A 19647-nucleotide genomic window follows, 5' to 3' on the forward strand; every position below is an offset into this window, starting at 1 on the left:
GAAGCAGCAGGTGTGCAACACGCACTGAAGAACTTATAAAACAGAAGAATTTCCACGGCGGAAGTAAGGGAAGCAACAGACCATGGTTAGATGCACTGAGAGAGGATATTCTCCACTGCTTCACGGTTCATCTCTGTCATTCAATCGTATGAGGCACCTCTCATTTGATTCTTTCGCTCTGTGTTCTCATACAGTAAATTGATGCGGCTTTTTCTTATAATATGGTGACAAGTTTGCTGTCAGGGGTTTTGGCAATCTCAGATCTTGTTTTAGTTGTTTTAACAGCTCTGTTTTTCAAATGAGTAGAAGTTCAAGTGTGATCTCCAAAAGGGTTTCTGGAACACAAAGACTGAGTTGTGCACAAGTAGAATATTCAAAACGCTGCATCCTCTTCCTTTTGTTACACATTTTTATCATGGTTGAGGTCAAAGGTTGGATGCATGACAACAAACAGTCAGTGTTGTTACATTAGAGACTTCATAATGTCTCTAGGAATCCTTTGACATAAATTTCTATCATTGAGCATTTCTGCTCAGTAACCAACTTTGTGAAGGTCATCTGAATGAATCACTGCAACTCATCAACACTATGCATGAATCACAATGCCTGTCACCTTCTACACACAGTCTATTTATAGCTGTCCAAGAGGGACCCTTGTTCAGAGTGAGTCGTGCACTCAGCCTTGCTTTCCTCAGGTCACAGCTTCACAGATCATAGAGAAGATTGTGATGTAAAACTACTGCACTGAGGAAAGGACAACAACAGGTTATCAGCACAAACACACTTTAAGCCATAGCTAATCACAGTAAACACACTGAGATAGAGGAAAGACAATAGACCCACATCATCAATAACTACCACAATGCATCACTTCCCCTTCCCTTCTATCAGTTTTCACAACTCCTAGTTTTGTCAAGGGTGAAGCAACTTCCTCTGCAGGCAACCCAGGGAAAGAACAAAGGCTGTTTGTCATACCACAGCCTCCAGGACTGAGGCGGCCTTTAGGCGTAAATATTCACTTGTTTTGATATTGACAGCCATTTAACATTGAACAATGCTTGAAAAATGCTTGAAGAAAAACAAAAAAATAAAGCAAATGCTAATCCCAGTCTAACCAATCTGGTTAGACATATACAAGACCATATAGTACACACACAAGTCATACACAGAACATGTATCGACACAAACACATGCGCATAGAGATATTCATGATCAGATCTTGAGATACGTGTCTAGTCAACATGTGATGGTGCATGTGTGGCACAGCAGGCGTCCGAACTCAAGAGATCTCTCCACACTCTGACCACAGTTTACTATTTTGGTTCCATTTGGCATACAAACAAACTGTTGTAATTCATGTAGCAACTTTCATTGTCTCCCCACCAGACTGCCACACAATCAGTACCATCTCTGTGCCGCCACTTAGCTGCACATAACCAATCATGCATTGCTAAACAGTGCAGTAACGACTCTAGATCCAATTTCTATATTTGAAAGGTCAAACTGTAAAAATACGTATAAATCACTTTACTGTTGACAGCAATTTAACCCATGCTTGTTCTGCCGCAACTGCATCTATTTACTGCATGACACTAAAAACACTTCACACAAAATACAATCAGACATTTTAAAGTTTGATCTGTGGTTCAACAGCAAATCAGCATGAATGAAGCTCAGACTGACAAGTGTCCAAGCCAGACAGTGAGAGACACTGATACTGATGCATAAAGGACAGTATGTATGAACTTTTTCTTACCAGCAACTCTCCAACTATCCCAAAGACAACATAGTGTATCCAAGAGATATCTGCTCCTCCACGTGTTAATGCACACTCTCTCTGATAGAGACGGAGCAGCTACTGCATACATATACCGGTTCACTGGTTGTGCTGCTACTCCTCCCTCCACCAGCTGATTTACAGTAAGCTGAGTGACATTGACTATTAGTCACCACCTTCCTGCCTCGCTCAAACTACCAGCTCAGCTTCCTATTCCTCCTCCTCCTCCTCCTCCTCCTCCTCCTCCTCCTCTTCCCTTAAATTAGCCTGAATGCCGTGGTCTGGGGCAACAACAAGGAGAGCCCTGTGTCCAGTAAACTCTTCTCCCTCTATCTTTCCCTATAATGGTGAACTCCTCCTTCAGTCCAGCCTCCTTCCTTAAAGCAGTGCACAGCATTTGCATACAGTACCACCAACAAATGTACTTGCATTAACACACACAAACCCTGGAGGCAATTCCTTATTTTGTCGGTCAGGGCAGTGAATCAGCATATTTACTTCTTTAATTACAGTCCCACAGACTATCATCCTGACACCCTCACTGCCAATGCACACACAAATCTGAGTGCTTATATGGATAAAACTTAACAAGCCTGTAAGCGCAGTCCTGAGGACAGAAATATTCACCATATTCATTGTCATAGATCATCTGTGTCCATTCATTTTTTTCTTTTTTATTTGTAAGTTAGTTTTGTTTTGTTAGTTGTCACACACTCATTATGCCTCATCATAATGAAAAGGCACATCCCACAATAATAAAATAGTTTTCTTATCATTTACTGAAAGTCCCAGTAACTGCATTGTTATGAGATGAGTTAAAGGGTGTAGGAATTCTACAAAAAAAAGATGCAATTTAAAAAATATCTAGGTGAACCAGCTACAGAGTGCTGAATCATAGCAGATATCTAATAACTGACGCCGAAAACAAGTCTTCCAATTAAAAAATAGATTATTTTAAAACAATTGAGATGTTACAGCACAGAGTGAGAAAACACAAACAGTTTTGTAACTTTTACTATTAAAACAATATAGAATAGCGTTATATTGCTGTCAGCACATCATTCAGTGAAATGTTGTGAATCCAGGGCTGTAACCACACATGAATGCTCACACCTGTATGCAGGTTATCCAAGGGTTTTCGTTCCATCTGGTTGCATTATATATACTTTTAACGCTCACTGATGAAAATCCTGAGCTGTCAGTTCCATACTCTTCAACTGAAGGGGAGCCGTTTACTTCCCAGTGACTGGCTGTTCTGCACAAGCCCTGTGACAGGCCGGTGAGTTCAGATTAAAATAAAACTTCCTCTGAAAAAAAGTGCTATAAGATTTGTGTACAAGAGACAGTAGTCACATTATGAATCCTCCCTCTCCTCTCCTCCATGCTTGTGCACTAATGTTGTATGTATGTATGTAATATGTATTAGTTATTATGATGTATTAGTGTCTCAAACAGACACAAAAATACATAACACAGAGCACATCTCTCCAACAACAGACAGACAACCAACTACAGAAACAACAGGAGGTATGATGAGGACTACAGACCGACAGGACCTTTAAAAGGAGCCTCCTAGTGGAGAAATCATGTATAATAGAAAAATGCTTTCACTTCAGACATGGACGGGTCCAAAATAAGGATGTTTGTTTTCTTGGGTTAATATGATACATTTTTTAGAGGATAAAACTTTTTAAAGTAAGCAATCAGTGATGTTTATGTTTTGTCTGTCATACCTATGAGGTGGCAGGACTCTGGCTTATACTGTTTCTGGGCCAAAAAACTGTACCTATCACTGACACAATCCCGCCTTGTTAGATTTCACTGTAAGCTCAACTCATTGAACTAGGATATAGAGTGACCAGCTTTAAAATCAATCAGCTAATCAATCTGCATCTGCCTCGGGTTGTCACAAATAACAATATGTACACAGCAAACATGCAGAATTTCCATTATGTGCAGCAGCGTGTTCGATTGATACTGGGTACTGGGAAGTGGAGTATTGTCATGTTAATAAAACTTTGTCTCAGGCCTCATTCTTCCATCCCTATGATAAAACAATAGATACCCCTCCATCCGTGTTCTCCTAAATGCCCCTCCATCCTATATCTGCGAATGCAGAAAAACAAACATTGGTATCAAGGTGCCACTCAGCTAGTTGTGCCTATCACTACAGAGGATAACACAAGCTAGCATGGTTCAGCAGTACCCAACTGACAAGCATCCCTTGTTTGTAGACAAAGCATTCACCAGAGGGCCCGCTCCAGTTCTCATAGTGCCCGCAGTTTATTTACTGGGTTATTTTGGTCCAGGGGCAGGACCCTTCCAGGCCCTCAGCTTATTGGCTAGGAAAGCTGTGTTCCTGTCAAGTCTGGCCAATCATGAGGCGTATGTGTAGGAGGGCAAATCATTGACCAAGACAGTCTTGTACTCTTTTGACAATGGCCTATGGGGGAGGCTGGACCAAAACACTCACATGCACACACACACACATGCACGCACACACACATGCACGCACACACAGGCAAGCAAACACGCACGCACGCACGCACGCACGCACGCACGCACGTACGCACACACACACACCACCCAAGACCCTTTCTACTTGTCCAGTGGGCAAGTTTCCCATCATTTACTCCATCCGTCACCATGGTTGCGAGAGGGCTGCAAACAAATATTACATAAATAGACCATCATTGTAGCTCTATAGAAAGTGTCAAACGACTGTGTTGATATGTGAATGATGTCTGACCCAGCTATGTTAACCTTAGGCTATCTCTCTGTTAAGTAGGACAAACAGTGCTGTCACTACACCAGACAAGTTATTGTTAGGGTTGCAAACGATACGTTTGCTATTTAACCATTTAACCATGGATTTGCACATGAAATGTTTTGTTTTTCTCATATTTTGTTTGTGTGAGATACAGTATAATATACAAAGCTATATAATGCCGCTGACAGTGAATGGGATAATTGAGCAAAAGATGCCAGTTCATGTCAAATGGAAATATAAACATAATGCACATAATTTTACACACATTATCTATCCTCTACTTTAACCTTCTATATTTGATAACTTTGGTATCTTTTCAAATAAAGTTTTGTAAGTTTAAACAATCCTTTGTCTTGCCGTTTTCAACATCCACTTCTCTAAGACTCTAAAATATTACTTATGCGCATGAAAAAAAAAACTTCCTTATTGTATAAGTATTACATCATATGACCTGATGTAACTTTGCACGATTAAATGTAGATGATTTACAAACAGAAAAATACACTAGGATCTACATGTAGTACATAGGCTGCTATGGCTGTAAGTCCCAATCACAATGAACAAACCACCATCACCCTTTTTCTATTTGAAGAAAATTAACTGTTATTAATACTACTGAGTAAACAAAAGCGGGGATCTCCAAGTGTGCTTGTGTGTGATAGAGAGAGATAGAGAGAGAAAGACAGAGAGAGAAAGAGAGACAGAGAGAGAGAGAGTGAGAGAGAGAGAGACAGAGAGAGAGAGAGAGAGAGAGAGAGAGTGAGTGAGTAATCAACGAACCAGTCGCACAGCATTTCTTTTTACATGGTTGAGAGTCACCATGTACGGGGAGATGGAATGGAAGGTATTTGGGAGATGAGTCGGGCGATAAGACACACATGTATGCACACACACACACAAAATTGATTTCACTGCAGCCGTCACACACCAAAACCGGATCCTTTACAAAACTTTCAACTCGCTCTCATTCTCATTACCCCTCTTTCTCTCACTCTCTTTCTCCAACCTTCATCCTCAATGTGTGGACAAGTTGAAAACTAATTACCATTAAGAATGTAGTGTGTGTGGAGTGTGGCTGCCTTTGACCTCTTCAGACTTTTGAGAGGAAAATAAAGAACGAGAGAGCGCAGATGAAGTAAGAAAGAGAGAACAGGAACAATGGAAAACATGGGGATAGTTCAAGGAGGGGTCAAGAGCGTGATAATCAATTAGATAAGCTTAAAAAAGAACTTCCTGTCTGTATGTATGTGTGTATGTGTGTGTGTTTGGTGGGAGGGTCAGCACCCATTTCCTTTTTATTTGATTCTCTGACCAAATATAGGGAGCTTTTGATTAAACAGTGCAGACAAAGGAATGCTGTGTCTCTATAAACAGACGCACACACACAACCTTATACAGTGTATCACTGAATTTCTACTACAAATGATTCTGCCATGGACCAAGACTAACGGTAACAAAGAAGAGGAAGAAATTATCTGTTAAAGATGTACATAAACTTGAGCTGTGTACAGTGCTACTGCTAAAATTGCATAGGTTTTCCACGTTACTAATCCGAACAGATGAGAGCTCTTTTAAAAACTGTTTAAAGAGAGAAGACGGCTGCTATCCACTGAAGGAGCATCCATTCACTTCTTCAGCTATCACAAAGCTTTAAAAAGATAATCTCACTAAGACGATTTCACTGCTGATATAATGATCTTCATCACTGATGAAATTAATACTTTCATATCTTAGCAACTATTAATCTGAGTAAGTAGCCAAAGTAGTCATGTCACTTAATATAAAAAGTATTTGTAACAGCAGCACGTTGATGCTGATTTTCAAAGTGCAAAAGGTTACATTCCTCTTTATAATTTAATGGCAGGTGGCAAACAGGTTTTTGTCAACTGCCAAAAAATATCTTTGACTGAGGGTCATAAATGCTTCTTAGCTGCTGCTCCAGTGAGACTCTGAAATACAGTGTGGTTTTGACTAGTTCAGTCATCTTATAACAGAAACACCTGTGCAGTATAATACAAAAACGCGAACAAAAAGAAAGTTGGATTGATAAAAATACTAAAAATCTTTGCACTTTGACCGTGTTAAAGGCTGACAAGGTGAAAATCAAAATGTTTTCAGAGAGGTCAATTTCCACCAGTCCAGACTTGAACCTGAAAAAGATGTTTTAAAATGAAGTTTTCTGAGATGCAAAAAGGTGGCTTGGTACAAACCACAAAAACATTTTCAAATTTATACACATTAGTTTGGAAAAGAAAGACAGAAATGGGTTCAGAGGCCAGACTTGATGGTAAAAAGGGAAGGTTGTTCCACAGTCTATGTGTGTGACCCTCATTTATCTTCAGCAAACCAATAGACAGCAACTTGAGGTCATATGATATATCAGGCATTATAGAGAAAACTTAAGTGATCTAAGACATCAGAGACATATCAAGAGACAAGGCTATCATAATCTGATAATCAAACAGTAAGTTCTTGTATTTGATTCCAAACTGAAAGCCAAGTGGAGCTACTAACTGATACAAAAATTGTCTCTCTTAACTGAAAAGATTGACATGATAAAAGGTGAAAACTACCAGCCAGTATGCTGAAGACCATGCAAACGTGAGCTCCAGAATGAATAAGTGTGGCACAGTCATGTCATGAGTCATCAGTGGGCATTTCAACATCCTCATATGTGCTCAGTTTTTCTTGATTAAGCCTTGAAACCAGATTGAAATGAAAATCATATGTGACCCATAAGAGTATACTGTTTTGTGCTGTAGCGTTATTGTCAGTCATAACATTTAAGGTGGTGTCATATTATTTCTAAAAAGCATAGCATAGATGACTGATCAACATCTATAGAAGGAGATAAAAGGATAACTCATTGGTGGATCTCTGAGAGAGCTGAAGTTGCAGACAGCTACAACCACAAACTAGAGATGGCCCCTGCAGTTCATACTAACAAGCAAATTGTCCAAACATACACAACAGGGCAGCTGCAGTGTGTGTTTCACAGATGCAGCTGAGACACCATTCTTACAGAGAAAAGAGAGACTGCGTTAGACCTTCACTACTGTCTGTCAGTCAAAAGAGGATATGAAACAGTGGAATGGAGATAAGATGAGGAAGTGGAGTCACACATTCAGCACATGCCCTGAAACGTCCCACCCACACTCACCTCTGATAGATCATGGGTCATGTTGTCACATAGCACATGCCAAGCTGTCATTCCTGTGAATTTCTAGAAAAAGTCCAAATAACAAACTTATATTGTGGTTTGGTTCTTTGTTTGTCTTTTTTAAGGGAAACCCAGTAAACCACACAGACAGTTCCTCATACACATTTTACTAGTCTAGTCACGAAATGGCAAGACAACTATCCAGGTCATGGGAGATCTGTCCATATGGCAAACGGATGAAGCTGTGTTTACACACTCTTTCACAGGAGAGTACATCCATTGAGCCTTTGCCAGTGTGCCTGTGTATTAGTGTGTGTGTGTGTGTGTGTGTCCCTCCGTACGGCTGCTTCTGTTTACCTGAAGAAAATTAACCCTATGGTCAACACTTACAAGCAGACATGAGTCCAATGAGGCTGAAAATATAACCCACATGACACTTTTCCATATACGCAGCTCACAGGATGCACTGCTTGTGCTAATTTGTGGCCGTTTGTGACAAGGTGATCAGCTTGTGCGTGTCACACATTCAAACACACTTACAATATACACGTGTAAACACAAGCCAGGGACGAGAGATGCTCCAATGCAGCCAGTAGTTTGATAATTAGGATCTTAATTAGAACAGTTAGTCAAAGTGGTCACCTTTCCTGTGAGGTTTTAGTACTTGAAACTCGACTCTGTTTTCCTTTGTTGGCCATCTGAGCAGGTTGCAGCTGTGCTATTGGACAGAGAGAGAGAGAGCAATCACTCTGTCAGGCGTAAATGCTGCTCTCAACTGACCTCTGACCTTGCTGACAGTGACCTCATAGCTCAGTGTGTTTACTGACCCCTGACCTTTCATACTGTGTGCACTCTGTAACCCCACTGACTCCTCCATGTGCATCTGTCCCATTCTCAACTGTGCTTCAGCATTGTACACACACATGTTCTGGCAATGAGAGAGGAAGTGAGTGCAGTGCAGGTATAGGCCAAAACAACTACACTTCCACAGCTGGTTATTTTTAGAAATTTAGTCTCATCAGTAAATATTACTTTGACACTGTGTAATGTACCAGATAGCACATATATCGACAGTGATTTTCTATGACCACTTTGACAGGATTGTAGTTCAGAGGCATTATTAGGAAAATTATAGGCACGTGATAAAATTGCGATACAATAATTTGGTTTATTAAATTAGTTTATTTGCATGTCGTAGTGCTGCATTAGTGTGACAGATACAGCTAAACCTTGTATGCCAATGCTGATAACCAGAATATCTATCTTTCTGATGTGGTTATACACCAGAAACATTTACATTCATAGATTCACTGAAATTAGGGAGATGGCAAACCATACAGAGACAAAGGAAGAGAGGTTTTGTGTCTTTAGAGGAGAATGATAATTCAGGTGTAACCATCAGGTTACAATTCTGCAACAATATGTGGAAAAAAACTCAAAAATAGCTTGTAGCATGTTCTAAATACATTCACTGAGTGTGTGTGTGTGTGTGTGTGTGTGTGTGTGTGTGTGTGTGTGTACATATGTTAAGGGATGCACTCATAAATTACTAATGCACCCTAACACACAGTACTTGTACACAACATGCATATGAAACATATTTCTACAAAAATATTTCTACCCACAGTCATTCAAATGGTTCATTATTGCCGATTGTTTTATCATTGCTCTGGCTGGCTTTTGGTTTCCTGTAGCTGCAGTTCCCTAAAACCCACCTCCCATGATCTATGACATAAATCATCATAGACTTAGTTTATTAGAATAGCTGAGGTCTTGACTTTCTATTTTTGGTAACTCATTTCATGAGCTGTGACCATAGTGTTTTATAACACAAAATGGTCACAACTGGATTAGTGCTAATGTTAATATCAGAGGGGAATTTTCTTAGAAACACACTAAGAATGAAAGTAGACACATCATGAATGTAAGCAGAACCTTGGAAAAAAAGATGCACTCCTCAGTCACAAGCTATCAGACCTACTGAAACCGGTCTGCTCTGACCTTTGAACCTTATTATTTTCTCTGGAGAAGGGTATGGTTGATCACAGAGACCCGGCAGAGAGGTCAGGAGTCAAGCAACAAGGTCTGATGTCAAACAGTTTGTTGGTGTGATGTAAGGTGGTACACATACTCTAAGGAGACATGTAGCTCAGCCTACAGGCCTACGAATAGACTAGTTGTTGAAGGAATGAAGTTTGTCCGTTACTAGAGCAGCCAACGCAACCTGTTCAATCCACAAAGTCCTGTTTTGATGGTTACTGCTGTCACCATCATCAGCAACACTTATAAAACTGTAAATCTTCAAATATACTGGTCAAGATAAATAACTTGGTATGGCACTTCTTTTATAAAGTCCAATAGTTTGAGTATAGTCTACAGTAAAACACGTGGTTCCTTCTAAAATTACAACTTAATCCCAGCTATAAGGCATATGTCATTATTGTCATTATAATGACACTGCATCACTGGATAGCAAAGATGCAGGCTCACTAATAATAAACACACGGTATGTAAATAAAGGGGAAATAAATGGTCAGTGGTGGTGCCTTCATTATTTTTGTGTTGGCACCATGCAGGACCTTCAAGGAAAGCACTTGAATAAGCAGCAGAGTGTTGCCATCTGTACAGTTTACAGTCACAGCTTATACATAGCACCATACCGCTGGGGCTGAGGTGTTGTCACTGATACCAGCCTGGCTACTGTGTATATATGGCAAGAAGGGCAGCTCTTAGCAGAGACTGGCAGATGACGGTAAAGGGGGGAAAGTGGTGCATTATGGTCTCAGTGGGTCCTAATGTAGTAACCCTGTCCCTGTCAAAAAGGAAAGCAGCTGAATTTCAGAGCTATTTTATTTTATATTATTATGTTATTCTATTTTAGAATTATTATAATTTTCTGTAAGATCCATTTACTTAGAAATATCTGAAAATGGCATCTGAACGTAATGCATATGAAAATGTACTGAATGTCTACTTTGATCTTTATGACCTGTATGCGCTACTACCCAAGTCCAGTAAAGTTTTTCTATCCAGATTCATAATGACGTTATCACCAGCTAGAGACAAAAAAAAAAAAAAAAACAAGAAATGGTTCTCAATTTGGCACTGTGATTCGTGATGCTTGCAGCATGAATGTAAAGTTTAAGGATGAAAGATGGCTGTAAGCTAGCACAGCTACAGGTCTCGTCTGGCAGACCGGCTTAAATATTTATTTAACTATTCTGAAATGATTTAACAACATTTAAGTGAAAAGTATGGGTTAGGGCAGCCTTCAATTTCCTAAGGACAAATAATAACTTGGCTACAATTCATTTAAGCTCAATAAATCACAAAACTTTGAATGTCAAGAGAGAAAACGCAGTTAAAATTCATACTCGCTGGGTTTCCAGAGGTGTTGGCGTTTCAGCAGAGGCTAAATTTCAGTGGCGGTGGTGAAATATCACTTACCCGCTCTGAAGGTCAGACAGTACGAAGTAAAGAGTCAGGTTCAAGAAAAGTGCGTGTCCACTTCTCTTTTCATGCTTTGATAATACCGACCCTCTCAGTCACTACCAGAGGAAAAAAAAAAAGTCGTGTTAAAGGGAAAAAAACTTTGGAGTTTTAAGTTTCTCTGTATTTCCACAGACTGCTGCAGCGTGTGCAACCGCTGGAGCCTCGGAGGCTAATTTGTTTTCGTTTCGTCCGACGAGATGTTGTCACAACTCGAAGCGTCTGTGGTCACCTGTGCCACCGCCAATGGCAAAGCGCAAATGGGTTTGTGGGAAATGTAGTTTTCTCATATCCTCTCGGTGATATTTTGAGGGGATGACGTGACGCATGTTGACAGCAACGGGAGTTTTAAGAGGTCCTTCCAGGATGAACTCGACTGAACGGAGAGAACTTTATTTCTATTATTTTTTTCCTGTCTGCAATTGAAACGCTGCTTTCAGTCTATTTCTATATTGTGGCCTCAAGTTTACATATTTATGTCCGATTTAGTTTAGTCCCATTTAGGTTTCAGTGTTAGGATGCATGAGCTATTCTGCAATTTACATCATGACCCAGTGATCTTGTATTTCTGAGGCCATGGTCTGCGATTTATGGACAGTCTTAAATTTAATCATAGGCTCCACATGCTGATTGATTTTTATGTTTTATAGTGCTACTTCTACTGACATGACTGCTGTCTGTATTTCAGTATGTTGATGGTCCAGTTCTCAATGTGACATTTTCTTATTTCACTTGTCAGAAAAGTATATAGCATGTGAAATTGTACAAGTACACAAACAGCATGACAAGCATTCATACATACAAAGAGGTGTGATGGATACCCTTGCATTATCCTGTGACTGTTGGTGACTAATATGTGGAGTATGGATGACTAAGGAGTTCAGCAGGGGTAGTACCCAGTGTGACCACGAGTGAAAAGGAAAAAACTAATATTTTGTAAATCAACATTTTATTAGAGAAGACTGGAGGCATTTATCATGGGCAGTTTGAGTTTTAATTTCAGTGCAGTAAGTTTGTCTATACGAGGAAACTCATCTGATAAAACTAGACCACCCACTAAAACAATCAACTGTGGCTAACCAAAACATCCAAATGTCTTATGCTATGGGGTCCTGCCATCAGCTATCGTTTTACTTCTACAAGTGTAAATTGCAAAGGGCTAATCTAATGTTTTTTTTCCCTTCACAATATATATCTCTGTATGTGCAAATCAATCCAAGTGAAATGATTTTAACTGGTCAATAAAACAATGTAAGTGATAGCGCTCTTTCCCTACATAGCACTCAATCAAGTATGTGACTGGTATGATCCTACTCACATTCAATACGCACAAGACAGACCACTTTAAACTCTTAGAGTCATTCAAATTTGAGACTGAGATTCCAGAGATGGCAGTAGGGGGCATGGCTCACATAATCAGCAAGGAGATAATCAAGATGTTTTTAGCCATGAAACACTTAAAAGAAAAGAAACACTGCCCAAATCAGCAGATGAGTGGGTGACGTCTGAAGTAAATCATCTCTTTGGCCCCTTCATTGTAGAGCAGTGTCATTAATATTCACATAATACTAAGTGAGGCTGCCATGAATTAAATACATCCAGAAAAAAATATGGTTTTAAAAAACGAGTAATACAACTATGTTGGTGCAACATTGACAAAAGTCAAATCAATGCAAAAATCAAGATATTTTACAACTTTCAAGTGAACATAAAAGAGACTGAGAGGGCAGTGAAAATGTTCCACCCTGTTGATCCTTGAGTTCTCTTCTACAAAATGTGTCACACACGTAGGTCCAACATGCAACTATGTTGTATGTGTTGATGAATGATGGATTTTTTAAAATCTTTTATGCAACCAGTAGAGACAAATACACATTACTCTCTGCCATGTGTTTAGGGCCGGGTAATATAGATATCAAACCATAGCTGTAATCATGTCCCAGTATTTTCTATACTGTGAAACACTTCTGTGCAATTTTAACAATCTTAAATTCGATTTTTCCCAGAACGATCTGAAGGATCTCATTGATTTCCTAGACAATCTGTTGTGGTTTTTAATATATTATCACATCAAAACAAGCACTGATTTTAGATGATGATCTTGGTTATCATGACATTTATTACTTTTCCATGTTACCCAGCCCTACACCTCATTGTTTTCAGAAAGACTCAGGAACTGGTAGCACTGAGGAGTGTTGAAAGAGAAGAGGGACTGCTACTGTAACTATTTAGACATCAGCAGATTTGTATAAACAGATAACAAGCACATTCTGCTGAGGAATAATGCTCATATTGTATGATTCTGCAGTAAACAATTTATGTCCGATGCCAATGTAGGAAGAACCAAATAACACCATCAAGATCATTTTTCTGTTTGGTGAGAGGGATGGAATTAACAGCAGGGTTCTTGGAATGAGAGTCTGCTGCAGCAGGAACCAAGAGGGCAGGACTCCTATGTAGAGGGTACATAGGGGTATTGTGGATGCCACCAGTCCATGAGCCTCACACTGTGTACTGGATCTAACACCACCTGGGTCCCGCCCTGATCCCCCCTCTTCTTCCCCCGCCGGAGCGGCGCGTCCTGGAACACCAGACGAACGCGGTGGTGGCGCATGTCTGTGCTGACGTTGATTGTGAACTACGAGACAGACAGAGACAGACCAGTGTGGATTAGGAGGAGTTCATTGTTTCGTTGTCTGTGATCAAGCAGAGAAGACAACATTAACTAAAGGTGTCTATTGGCAAACATAATAAATACGCATTAGTTAGCATATCTTTAACAAACTTACTGCCAGTAGGTGGAGATGTTTTGCTTTTATGGGGCTGTGATGAAAACCTACAAACTATTTGAAAATGTAGCTCATATAAAAACAACTCCCTGCTCCCTAGGAATCACCCAAACTAGACTTCTTTAACAGTTTATGGGATGAGGTGGTCTGACTGATCGGATCGCAAATGCATCCTCAGTGCATCTTGGGTGCGTTCATACCTGTGCTTTGAGCTGTGATTGGATCATCCAAGATGGATGTAAATGCCAGGTCTTAGGCCAACCTCTGCTCTTACTTTTTACTTAAATAATGTGTGCTGACAGTCAGTAGAGTTGGAGATTATATGATTAAAAACCAAAATGACCTACTAGTTGTGATTGTCGTGTCTCAGCCTTTTCTAATTTAGGTATTACAGTTACTTTCACTCAGTAAACTGCCTTAAAGTATTTCAATATTTTAATTTTATTTCCAAAAGTTAATAGTCGACATCAATCTCATAAACATAGTAGTACATAGTTTAAAAAGATAACTGAGAAGTACTAACCAGGGTCAGTGTCATGCCCATGACCACAGGGGTGAAAATGAAGTTGAGTGTAGTGACCTGAAGCACATAGCAGTCAGAGTCCGGGTTTGTGTGGACATCTTCATATTGTCTGGGAAAGTGCAAGGACTTGGCACAACCATTCTTACTGTGTACCTGCTGCAATGGAGATAACCAGAGAAATATACACAACACAATCATGACAGCAGGAGCCACAGTAGGCTATTACCAACGTGTTATGAAGCTAATATTCGGGAAAGAAATTTAATTGATTTGAGGAACTCTTTACCTGTTTTATAAACTTGAAGTTGAACTCCCACAATGCATCTGGTCGAGTCCCTGACACCCTTTTGACCCAGAACAGTAAACACTGCAGCAGGAAAAATTAAGCATATAAAAGGGCAGTTTCTACAGTGTAAACCTGGGAGATCAGTTTCTGTCTTAACAAACATGCAGAGATATGTTTGTTCCTAATTTCTTTCTTATAAGGATGATAAAAATGCAAAACTAAGAAATGAGAGATGTATTGACTGTTTAAATTTCAATGTCTCAAACTGTGTGCTGTGGGTTGAGAGTAGAAACAAACGATAAACCAAAGGTCTTAATCATGAAACAAGTTCAATTTATTCTGGCTCTTCTAGGGCTGCTTTGATTCATCGAGTCTAAAATTGTCCTTACACGGTTCATTTACCTTAGAGTTGAGCAAGGTTGTGGGTGTTGATTCTGGCAGGGCAGGGATTTTTGAGACACGCAAGCTGAACGGCTCATACAAATGGAAAAGGGAGCGAATGACACGGGCCCGTAGACAGCGCATCATGTGAATAGTGTCAGGCTGCAGACGAAACGGCAGATCAACATCAATCCTATAGTGTCTTTAAAAAAGAGAAAACAGAGGGTGAGAGGGAAAGAAAACATGTTAATCATGTCAGTTTACTTCATTCCTTTGCTGATTTATTGGACCACATTCAAAACATTTTTCACACACACTGCAGATGAATGATAAGATCCTCAGTTTGAAAATAAATAATCAACTTTACATGTATGGTATTTTCCATCCCGAAAAATGTATCGTTTTTACGTTGTTTAAAAATAAAATGAAGCCATGGATAGTACAGAGGCTCTGGTTTTATTCCCAGTTGCACTTTCATAACTTCTTTCTTTTGAGTGAATCAGCAAATTAGCTTTAGACTGAATACATCAATCCATGAAATCCCATCAAAACTGCCACCTCTGAAAATGATCAATAAAACCACCTCACCTTCTGTAGAGCCTGCTCCAGAAAGCTGCGGTGCAAGTGACTGTCCAGGCATTCCTACAGATTAAAGCAAATCTGCAAACGTCCTCAGGCCGAATATAGGAGGAGAGCACTAACCAAATATCCACTGGATACTCCCCTCCATCGCTGCTCTCACTGCTCTCTGTGAAGACAACATGCAAACATCACAGTAAATAACCAGGAAATCTTGAATCTTGTGCTTTCAACTCATTCGTCCATTAATGTGCCAAAGAACAAATTACAAATAATACCCTTTCTCCTCTTGTTTTTCTTCTTGCGGGCCACTTTAGTTTCATTTTCTCCATCTTCCTCGGGATCCAGGTCATCACTGCTGTCCAAAGCGTCTGTTTGGACACTCACTGCAGACGAGAGGACTTCCTCTACAGCACCCTGAGATGCTTCCAGCCCACAGAGTAATTTTACTGGAAAAAGCACACATTTAAATATATTGATAAGTTAAGCACGTGAATCACGAGGCTAGACGAGACTACTGCACTGTCATAGGTTTACCTTCTTTTGCAACTGCATTTGCAACAGCCTTTTTCACCCTCCCCGATTTCACAACGGCTGGGTCGGCATCAGCATAATCAGCAACGGTCACTAGGGGGAAAAAAATCATACTTTCTAATTATGATACTGTTTGAATGTCATTTTTCTTTAAAACATTTTAGCAAAGCCTGCTGTGACCACTACTTACAGTAAGTGAAACACACAACCCATCTGTCAAACAACTTAAGCAGTACAGTAAGGCTCTTGCCAATTTCAGAAAACACTAAAGGTGAACGTCGCAAGACCTCACTTTTAATGTAATGTATTATAACACTTTAGTCAAAAAACTCATATTGAACTTTTTAAAATAACGGGTGAAATATATCAGTTCTAGTCGTGTGCTGAGTGCTAACAGTGGGCGAGCTAGCTTCTAAACGTAATATACCTGATTCCGAACAAACGTCCCCAGCCTTAAATTTCAGCCGTTTTCGGTTCCCTTTCTTGGGCATGTTGACACCAATGATCTGCAAACGCTTAACGGGGTTGTGAGTCCTGCCATGTCTCTATGGCAAGCCGAGGTAGATAGAAAGAAAGAAAAATGAGAGAGAAATTGAAAAATGTTCCGCCAGGATCTTCAGCCATCATGGAATGACGTGATGTTGGAAGTAACGCGAGAGTATCGTTGTCGTTTGGTGCTTTTTTTTCGTCTGTTGCTTTACTGCCATCTACCGGTAAGTACGAGTACTGCAACGATTCTTCTTGACTTAAAGGTGTAGAAAAATGAGTCAGCCCCATTATTTCTATGTGCCAAGTAAATTTGTGGTAAAATATCTACAAATTGAGCTTTGATGTATATATTTGTTTTACTTGTTGGCTACTTGTAGGAACAGTAACCGGGCTATTTTCCAGAAAGCTTTGCAAACACTTAGGCCAAGATCTACTTATCTACTTAAGTATTTCCATTCTCAGTTCATTGTAAATATTTTATATTAATGCTCTTTATGTATTTGATATTGTTATTTAAGTACTGTGGTGCTCAATGGCTACTTATATGGTGGTTCTAAATGTTGCTGACATTATTGCTTAATTAGCAAGATTTATATTATTATATTATACATATATATGTTTTTTTTTGTACTCCTTACTCACTTTGTCTACGACTGAATGGCCAAAGTTTCAGAAAATTGTGTGTCTGCAAGAACAGACAGAAAAGAGTTCAGTTAAAGTGCTGCAGAGTGATGGGGGACAAAAGGTCAGCTCTTATCATCATATGGCATCATAAAAGGTGTTGTCTATAAGTGAGGAACTTCAGTTAGATATCAATTTCTCCTCTTTTTTAACATGATCTTTTATTCTATTTGAATTGTTTTTCACTAAATGTCTGTCACATTAACTGATAAAGAGGTTTTAATGATGCCGCCCAATAAAGAAGTAAATAAGTTGTCAGCAAACAGAGGTTGATTAATCAGGCGTCAGAAAACATTTTCTCAAGGTATTGCTGCAAAATCTGCTGCCCATCTGACGTCACTGAGGTGCCATGAGATGATTTCTGTGTCACTTGTTTCATCTGCTCATCCACTCCCCACTCAAACAGGCATGTCAGAAAGTGACTGAAAGCACAGATCTTTTTTTCACTCTGCCACTCATAAGGTTGCCAATACATCACTGAGCCAGGTAGACAAACCATCTGTCAGAGAAGATACTGGCAGAAATCATTACCAGGTACAATGTCATCAGCCCCAAAAATCATAACGCTAAAAAGGTCCTGTGTGCAGTGACCTATGTAAGCATCTTGTAAAAGTGCTGCAGGCCACTACAGCAGAGTGGCTGTTAACAACATTGTTGCCAAGACCTTGAAAACTCAGTGGCACAATGCCACGTCTCCTACGGCAAATTCCTAAAGCAAAATTAGTTTTTGAAGAAATGTGATGCAGTTCAAAGAAGACCAAAACAAAAAACAAAACAAAATAAAACAAAAAAAACACAGGTGATGCTTGTACCTCTAGCCATGAAAAATGACTCCCTGACAATTAGGCTAAGTAATCAGCACAGTGACTCATTTCCTCCAACTTTAGAGATGTGTCAGAGGAATTGTCAGGAGAAATCAGGTTCTTCTTGATTGTGGCCAGAGTTCACATGAAACCCTTTGCATCAGAGGATCTTCAGGAGCTTCAGTGTTGTCAAATATCTTATGACCACTATGAATTTTTAGTCATCGCCATCTTGTAACACAGAATATTGATTTCACCTTAAAGGTAACAATTCACTCAGTTTTCTCCCCATAACAAGATTGCCTGTCCTTGTACAGCAATATCTTTTGTTCAATAACAAGAACAAGAACAAGATCTATTCTCATTGTTATTATTCCAACCTCCGCCATTAAAATCTGAGTAAATCTCACTTGCTGACAGACACGTGTTATTTGGTCTCAACACCTGAAAACATTCTCATATCTTATGTCCACACCTTACACCTTATGTATCCCAACTATAACCCTTTCTTTAATTAAAGGGGAAATTATGTCAGATAAATTGCAATCCAAACGGTTTATATTACCATAAAACTAAACGGAATTAATAATCTGGTTATGTTGTAACCTCAGTCGTAAGTATTTGTCAGATGGACAGAATTTTCCATTCACCATCAAATAAATGTTCATTTGTATTAATTTACATTAACACTCATTGTAGCTGAATAAAATGGTACAGAAGAAAAAGGCCATAACTGGAGTTGTAATTTTTTAAAAAAGAGTAGAAAGCTTTTTTTTTCAGAATAAATCTAATACAGACCAAACAGCGGTCCAGTGGCCTAATAGTAACGATTACTGTGAGGGGGTGAATTACTGAAGCGTTTTACCTAAATACACAACAGGTCATTCCCAGAAGAGGTCAGAGTTGAAAATACTGAAGTTGGTTTGCAGCACTGCCTCAGTGAATCTGTTTTAACCACTAGGTGGCAACGAAGAGCCATCACTGTTTATTCCTTGAAGCTTCTAAGACATGCTTCACACCTTAGAAGTGAAATTTAATTAAATAACGGCTTTCACACTCATAATTGTGCACCGATTATGTGTATATACATATATACATTTGCTCTATTCTCATATACTCAAATTCTCCCAACCTTTATCTTAATAACATTCAATTCAAATTTTCAGCAACCAAACCCCCGCAGAACCTCATCAGTAGAACATAATTTAAGTATATAAATCTGATGATAGCTCAGTCACCCATACTGTAAAGCATTTTCTCTTTACATTGAACAGAGATTGTCATCCAGTCATTTCATTGTGAATTTTTTATTTTTTTTTAGGCTCTTGTTCTTTAAACTTTCAATAGTGCTCACACTTAAATATCTGGCAAAAGGGCACTTTATTT

General features: G+C 39.3%; 2 protein-coding genes across 10 annotated transcripts in view; both read right to left on the reverse strand.

The window, feature by feature from the left end:
- The window catches only part of tfeb (transcription factor EB), a 30465-nt gene extending 19091 nt beyond the window's left edge, over positions 1-11374 (reverse strand). For 3 of the 8 annotated variants that reach the window (XM_023423540.2, XM_087178558.1, XM_087178555.1), the window contains exon 1: positions 11155-11374. Coding sequence is in view for 3 of the 8 variants with exons in the window: in XM_087178552.1 (XP_087034678.1) it covers positions 1757-1868 (112 nt within the window). In the remaining 5 variants the exon portion in view is untranslated. Of the gene's footprint in view, positions 1-1756; positions 1973-7707; positions 7764-11154 lie in introns of those variants that run through there. The other 5 variants (XM_087178554.1, XM_087178552.1, XM_087178553.1 and 2 more) reach the window with 5 other exon arrangements.
- Positions 11375-12128: 754 nt separating this feature from the next.
- tmem183a (transmembrane protein 183A) lies at positions 12129-16907 on the reverse strand. Of its 2 annotated transcripts, none has more exons than XM_087178612.1 (8): positions 16716-16907; positions 16292-16381; positions 16033-16203; positions 15764-15923; positions 15197-15377; positions 14795-14875; positions 14509-14661; positions 12129-13834 (listed from the first exon to the last, which is right to left on the reverse strand). In XM_087178612.1, exons 1-8 carry the CDS (start codon positions 16777-16779, stop codon positions 13649-13651), a joined length of 1086 nt encoding a protein of 361 aa, XP_087034738.1. In that variant the 5' UTR covers positions 16780-16907; the 3' UTR covers positions 12129-13648. The 2 variants fall into 2 exon arrangements, with proteins under 2 accessions (XP_087034738.1, XP_023279516.1); XM_023423748.2 differs by having other exon boundaries at positions 14509-14664.
- Between the last annotated feature and the right edge of the window lie 2740 nt (positions 16908-19647).

This window comes from Seriola lalandi, unplaced genomic scaffold (genome assembly GCF_002814215.2).
Source record: "Seriola lalandi dorsalis isolate HSWRI2012SDOR001 ecotype SW California unplaced genomic scaffold, Sedor1 jcf7180002054692, whole genome shotgun sequence".
NCBI classification, from domain to species: domain Eukaryota; kingdom Metazoa; phylum Chordata; class Actinopteri; order Carangiformes; family Carangidae; genus Seriola; species Seriola lalandi.